This window comes from Lolium rigidum, chromosome 2 (assembly GCF_022539505.1).
Source record: "Lolium rigidum isolate FL_2022 chromosome 2, APGP_CSIRO_Lrig_0.1, whole genome shotgun sequence".
NCBI classification, from domain to species: domain Eukaryota; kingdom Viridiplantae; phylum Streptophyta; class Magnoliopsida; order Poales; family Poaceae; genus Lolium; species Lolium rigidum.
The window spans coordinates 155,963,951-155,970,890 of record NC_061509.1 but is presented as its reverse complement, the minus strand read 5'-3'; the positions used below and the strand labels follow the sequence as shown (position 1 = coordinate 155,970,890).

General features: G+C 45.7%; 1 protein-coding gene across 1 annotated transcript; it reads right to left on the bottom strand.

Moving 5' to 3' along the window:
* On the bottom strand, positions 1–5,700 carry LOC124692478 (kinesin-like protein KIN-7C). The gene is made up of 14 exons (XM_047225864.1): positions 5,488–5,700; positions 4,678–4,973; positions 4,222–4,311; positions 4,021–4,121; positions 3,819–3,932; positions 3,647–3,728; positions 3,495–3,562; positions 3,315–3,380; positions 3,109–3,233; positions 2,657–2,984; positions 2,098–2,199; positions 1,321–2,013; positions 651–946; positions 1–573 (listed from the first exon to the last, which is right to left on the bottom strand). Exons 2-14 carry the CDS (start codon positions 4,922–4,924, stop codon positions 246–248), a joined length of 2,640 nt encoding a protein of 879 aa, XP_047081820.1. The 5' UTR covers positions 4,925–4,973; positions 5,488–5,700; the 3' UTR covers positions 1–245.
* Positions 5,701–6,940: the final 1,240 nt, after the last annotated feature.

The following is a 6,940-nucleotide window of genomic DNA, read 5'->3' as shown; positions in this document are numbered from 1 at the left end:
CAAGCACACGTTATACAAGACCGTTTGGATCTGCAGTGGCACGTTAATGTTAGCAATCAAGACCGGCAGCGGCTGCAAATAAATCACGCTCGAAACCGGCCGTACATGCACGGGGGACGCCTGCATGTATCTGTCCTGATATCATATGGACAATCAGGCATCACCAACACAAAATCAGAAGAATAAGAAAAAGATCTTCGGTCAGCCCCATCATCCTGTCATCTTGTCCCGTGTCATGGATCAAATCAACTAAACGAAGCGATCCCGTATCTCCACCCGTTCGAGGATCGCCGGGTCGGAGGCTGCTGCGGCGCGAAGCTGAGCCCGAACATCTCCCTGAGGACCTGCCCTGGCTCCTGGAGCCCGATCAGCCTGGCGACAAGGGACGCGCTCTCTCTGACATGCTCCAGGTCTGTCGTCTCGGTCCAGAGGCGGCGAGCGACCTGCAGCTTCCTCTTCTTGGAGTCCAGTGAGACACTCCATTTCGTGTACATGTGGTTCCTTTCCTCCACCGAGAATCGCTTCTGCATCTGCCTGGCAAGCATCTCCCTCTCTCGTTGCAGCTTTTTGGCGCTGCATATATATCACAAGTTCAAAGTTGCTCTTCTCCTTCTCATTTACATCAAGGGTATGTAAAAAAGAATACATACCTCGCAACAGGGGAAGAACTGAGGCTGCCTACGATCACATTGCTGGGAGTGCTGCCCTTAGAGTAAGTATCTCTAAGGAAGGATAGCCTCCGAAGCTCCACTTCCATGTAGATGGAGTCGGCTGATTCTCCTTTGAATAGCAAGAAGAAGTATGTCCTGTGGACCAAGGAAATACTGCAAGCGTGCCAAAGCTCGATGATCTGTTGCTGTTTCTTCTCGAATTCCAATGGCCATCGAGAAGGTGATTGCAAGGCATCCATGATCGGGTCTAATCCAATGCTCTTTCCATTTGCACTCTACAACATGGATTAAAAATACCAGTAAGTAATTGAGTTACTGGTGCAATGAAAATACAACATTTCAGCACATTTGTGTTCATTTTGGTTTAGAAAATTAGAAAATTATTTATTATTCTACGGGTCTGCTAATGAAATATCTCAAGGAGTCATTAGACAAACGTTTAAAGTAGCTTTCTCAACAATGGGAAGCACAGTTAATTTATTTCATGTCCTAATTGTCATCACATACGGTAAACTATAAAACTGCAGTACATGTATTTTCTTACAAAAAAATTAAACTCTCATTTTCTTTCAAGTAAATTAATTAAAATGGCTGCAAGGGGAAGATCATAAAACTCTACCTAAGATAACTAGATAGAGAGAGCTCATACCTGGTCACCTAACTGTTTCTTATAATGAACCTGAGCCATCTCCTTAAGTTCAGCAACAAATTCACCTATACCGGTAAATTCTGCATCACCTGCAGCAGAACTATTTGCCTTGGTTGCACCCTTCGATGTGCTCATTTCGGAAAGCATGGAACCTGCCCTTGAAAGAGTTTCACTCCCTGCATCGTAATTTAATGCAGATCCTCTTCTATGATACTCTTCAGGTCTTCCTGGGAAGATCACCAAGCTTCTGTTTACTGGTGTGCAATCCTCCATCTCCAGATCATCAAGTAGAGTAGACCCTGTTAGTGATCTACAGCTCCTGCTTCTACCAATTACTCTACAGCTCGATGTGTTGCGCACTGAAGATCCTAGATCTTTACTGATAAAAGGCCTTCTGATGTTCTCCAAATGTTGCTCCAAGGTAATGGGAGTTTCACCAAGGGGCCTTGAATTCACTGACGCATTTAAATCATTACCACGCCTGCTAGAATTCCTGTTTGAATCTCGTGGGCTGGTACTTTCACCAGCTGATAGAGATAAGCATTCATTTCCTTGAGTTCCATTGGTCTCTATACACCGCACTTCCTTGTAATGATCTGAATCATCATGAGATATCTGAGAACTGTCATCTCTGCTCATGCTTGGGGGCATTCCAACAGATGGAGGACTTCTGACTGATCGCTTTCCTGATACCTAAATATGCAGAGAAAACAAAATAACAAATACATCCCAGAGCAAGGCTAATATGTAACAGCAGAAGTGCACAAGCTAATTTACCTTGTGCTTTGGGTCAAGGTCGCCAACAACCTGCAGCAAATCCTGCAACCTAGACTCAGCCAGATCACGTTGTGACTTCAGTTCTTTAATTTCTTTTTCCATCTGCGAAAGATATGAAATATCATAAACATATAGAAACAAAGCGAGTTTCTCTGTGAGAGGGATGAATGTATCTGATGCAACAATCTCCATCAAGAAACGAAAGAAAAACAGACAGGCAGTTTTTTTAATTGTAAATATATCTGCTACAGCAGCAGAGTGTTCATGGCACAAAAAAAAATGAATGTCCATGCACAAAAAATGTGAGTGCTCATGTATAATGTATGAACTGTGAAGAAAGCGCTGGGAGGCAAACAAAAGGTCAGAAGGATGAACGCATCTGATGCAACAATCTCCATCGAGAAACGAAAGAAAAACAGACAGGCAGTTTTTTTAATTGTAAATATATCTGCTACAGCAGCAGAGTGCTCATGGCACAAAAATGTGAGTGCTCATGTATAATGTATGAACTGTGAAGAAAGCGCGGGGAGGCAAACAAAAGGTCAGAAGTAGTACCCACCTTTCTGATTTGGTTGTCTTTTTCTTTCACTTGTGATTCCAGGCTGGAACTGGAAACTGGGTGACGCAACTCACTCTCCAATCTAGCAACTTCTTTTTGCAATTGCTTAACTAGTGTTTTATCAGACATGACCACATTAACCTGAGCATTTGTAGCTACATCCTTTGCACAACTCCCAAAGAACAGTGTATTTCTTGATTGCTCAATGTGACTTGTCGCAGGGCTGAGTGTACATATAATTGCAGTTCTTGCATTACCTCCCAAAGATGGCTGTAATATGCGTGTAAGCTTGGAATCTCTATACGGTATGTGTGCGTTACTCCCCATGCTGCATAAATGAAAACAGAAAACTGAAATTGCAGTAGCTAACAAAATACTCCCATAATTACATGAGAAATTTTTCTTATAGTGGACAAGAAATTAAGCAAAACATCATTGAGTCAAATTGCAACCTTAGCTTCCTAATGACAGTGCCAAGGGAAAGCAAACTTTTATTGATATGGCAACCTTCTTTCAGCCTCGTGCCAGCTGACATCGCCTGAGATGCACGCTCACTTCCCGCCAGATCAATAAAGCTCTGTATGGGAAGAACAAATGGTGCTTACCATATTTTATTTAAAACATTGTGAGAACTTATCAAACCGTGGTGTCTACTTACCACACTAGCCATAAGGGTAGTTGACTTGTCCTTCCCTAAGAATTCACGAGCAGAACTTTCAACAGTCTGAATTGATTGATGAACATTAAACAGGTCAGCCAACAATGCACACAACTATAATAAGTGGGGACACATATCAATATATTTCATAAATAAAAACCAAGTAAAGGGCAGACAGACCAATTTAAGAATTTGATGGGATCTAGAGCTTTTCTCATTTAAGAAGGTCTCCCCTGTCTTTCTTTGAGCTATTACAAGCACATAAAGCAAATCAGATGCAATATTCACTAGTTCAACAAAATACAAGCTGTTGATGGTAACCAATATTTCACCTTCACACACAGCAGTAAGACCCTTGAGGTGGTTCCAGTCCCTTAATATAACCTCTGTTAGATTTTCCACATAGGTCCCTTTCTGTACAATAAACAGCATTAAACCATTAGCAAACAGGAACATAACATAAGAAAAAAAAATCAAAAGGCTGAGAGAAGAGCAACTTTTTACCTCTGCATCATCCCAAAGTCTAAGAGGAGTATTTTCTGCGCTCAGAAGATCCCTTAAGACTTCATTATATATTTCAATTGCCGAGAATTTCAACACAAATGCTCTTTCTTCATGCTGAAAAAGAAACATCCATTTGAGGACTTCATAATAATCCAGACCAAAACCTATCCATGGATGCTATGGTTGGCTGGGAGTTGATCACCTTGTTAATGTAATCATATATATCTGCTACTGTGCATTCTGTCACTCCAGTCATAGTGTACGTCTTTCCACTACTTGTTTGTCCGTAGGCAAAAACACTTGCTGAGAGAGAGAGAGAGAGAGAGAAAACACAGTCAGATTTAGCTCAAAACTATGCTGTTTACAAAATTTTAACTCATGCTTTTGCGTAGTTTGCACTCACAGTTAATGCCACTAACTACAGAGAGGGCAACTTCCTTAACCCCTTCCTCATAGACTTCTTTGGTATTGCATTCAGAATGAAATACCCTGTCTGCGAATACAAAAGATTTATGTTAAAAGAAGATACACGCGAAGCAAATATAATAGTGAACACATTTCATATGTGATCCTTACACAGCAATTAAGTACATATAAATGCTCGAAACAATAAGTCACCAATAAATAAAGGCATGGTCAGTATGCAGTGTTGGTCCAGATAACACATTGAGATATGATGTTTGAGTATTGGTCCAGATAACCGCTGGACTACATCAAGTGTTACGAAAATATTCCAGAAAAAAACAACAAACAAACTATAGCGCCACACAAACTAATTAACCATACTGAAGCATTAGAACAATGACAAACCACAAAAGATATAGCATCAAAACTCAAAAGCAAAGCAGGGTGCACTGACCAAACGTGTATGCGGTTGGAGCGGTGGGTCGATCGGGGAAGGTGCTCCGGAACATGATGGTGCTGTCATTGATGCACTCCCACTCCGCAGGCTCGCCCCTTGCAATCTCCTTCTCACTCAGCGGTCTCACCCTCACTAGCACCTGTATCCTATCGAGCCTCCCCGCACCGCTTCCACCGCCGTTCACCGCGTCAGCTCCGTTCATGCTGTCCCACTGCACCGACTCGTCACCTCCAATCGCCCCCATTCGCTCTGCCACTTACCTCCCCCTCTCCAAACAGCCCTCCCTACACCATCTGCCAGAAATGCACCATTATAAGTCCACAACACCAAGAAGCAAGGCATATAATAATAACAATAATACCAATAAAGAAGCATCATGGAAGAAGCCAACTTGATGGAAGTGCACGAATCCGTCCTATCCCTGGGAATTAGAGTGCAGGCCAAGGCAGTTGACGAGCGGGTGGAGGAGAAGGCAAGCATTTCGCAGTGGACCCGTACGTTACTAACCAGTAATTATGCAGATGTTAGGACAGTGGTTAGCATGTCCCACAGAGACTGATACAACCTGCAGAACCACCGATTTGTTCCAAATCTAGCCCCCACGGCCGCTCGTGTCGCCCAAACCCGCCCGCCTTCCCGCGGAATCCCTAGCTATTAGCAGATCTGCCGCCTAACCTAACCACCCGGAACAGCGCCCCCCGGGGCCGGGATCACATCAGCAGCAACCTACCGCAGCACAGCGGCAACTTTACTCCGGTAACCTGTAGTGCTCAAGCGACAGCTAAAGGGGGGAAAGCGGGTAGTTACCAATGCGTGGTGGAGACGGCCGGCTCCGGCAGGCGCGGGCGCGACGTCTCTCCGGACGGCGGCGGCCATGGGTTGATTTCTGGTGGGAAGTTGGGGTTTTTGGGTTGGGGATGGGCGGTGGGAGTGGCGCCGGCCTCGCCGCGTGCGAGGTGAGACTGCTCCCCACGATGATCTTCTTGCCTTGTGTGGATTTGTGGGAAGACTCGAAGAGTGTAAGAGACGGTGGCTCGACTTTTTTTTCTTTTTTTTCTCTGGCAACCCGAGGAGACCGTTGCTTGGATTCCCCTGTCGCGTCCTCCGCTTTCCATGGGTTGTTTTCAATGAATCTTTTTTTTTTTTTTTTTTTTTTGAGAGGGTTTTCAATGAATCTTAGTGGGGTCTTTTTGCACGCAGGCCCTTCACATTAGTAGTGCATGGACCAAAAAATTAGGGTTTGTTTGATTCTTGCACATAGGAAAAAGTCCAAAGCATAAAAATGCAATTCAATAATAAGTGGTATTATGGATCATAGGAAGTACAAAATTCCTATGGCGTTCCTTTGGATCAAACAAAGCCCTTAGGAAAATCTCTAGCGCGCCGACTGATTTCGGACACTAAATGTACCCGCTTTGGTCTGTTTGGATTGGCAAGCGGACAGAAATGTGGCTACGTCCCCCTTGTTTGTTTGGGTCGAGGGCAGACTCAGCGGGCTGACGCATTTCTTTATTACTAACGTCTTCGGACGTCTGGCATCTTAAATGCCTTGTCGACTTCCTATGTGGCTGGTCGATTCCCGGGCGTGCATCATGTCGTTTCCCACTCGTGCTCCCTTCTATTTCTTACACTGGCAGTGGCTATAGAGGGGCGGCGGTGCCGCAGTGAACGGGCAAACCCTAGCAAGGACCCATGGAAGGCCGCAGCAACGCCTGGATCCAGCTGAGTAAAATGGTGCGTGCCCACTTCCCGGACGACATCGACATGGCGGGGCTCGCCATGAGCGAGGCGTTGCACGTGGCGTACGCCAAGAAAGAGCATCGGTACGGGTCGTGCATCGAGGGTGGAGGGGGAGGCAGAGGCCGCGACACAGGCCGAGGCAACGAGGAGGAGACTTAGTAAGATGAGGAGGCGACAACGTCGGAGATGCTTGAGCAAGCAGCGAGACTGAGGGCGGAGACCGACACGAAGCTGGCGAAGGCCTATGCATCGCTAGCGAGGACCCAGGTGGCGCTGGCAGTGGCGCGTGCAGCAATGGTGGTCGCGCTACAGCACACACCTGGCGCGTGGGCGGACGCAGACCTCGATGACGTCGACGACTTCGAAGATGATATTAACGGTCCGAACGCCGCCATGGAGGAGGCGACGCAGCGTCGAAAACACGGGAAGGAGGGACAAAGGCCATCGTGAGCTCTACTGGGCGGATTTCATGATGCTATCAAGGGTCCAACGTCGCTATGATGCCTTCGAGCACCGTAGA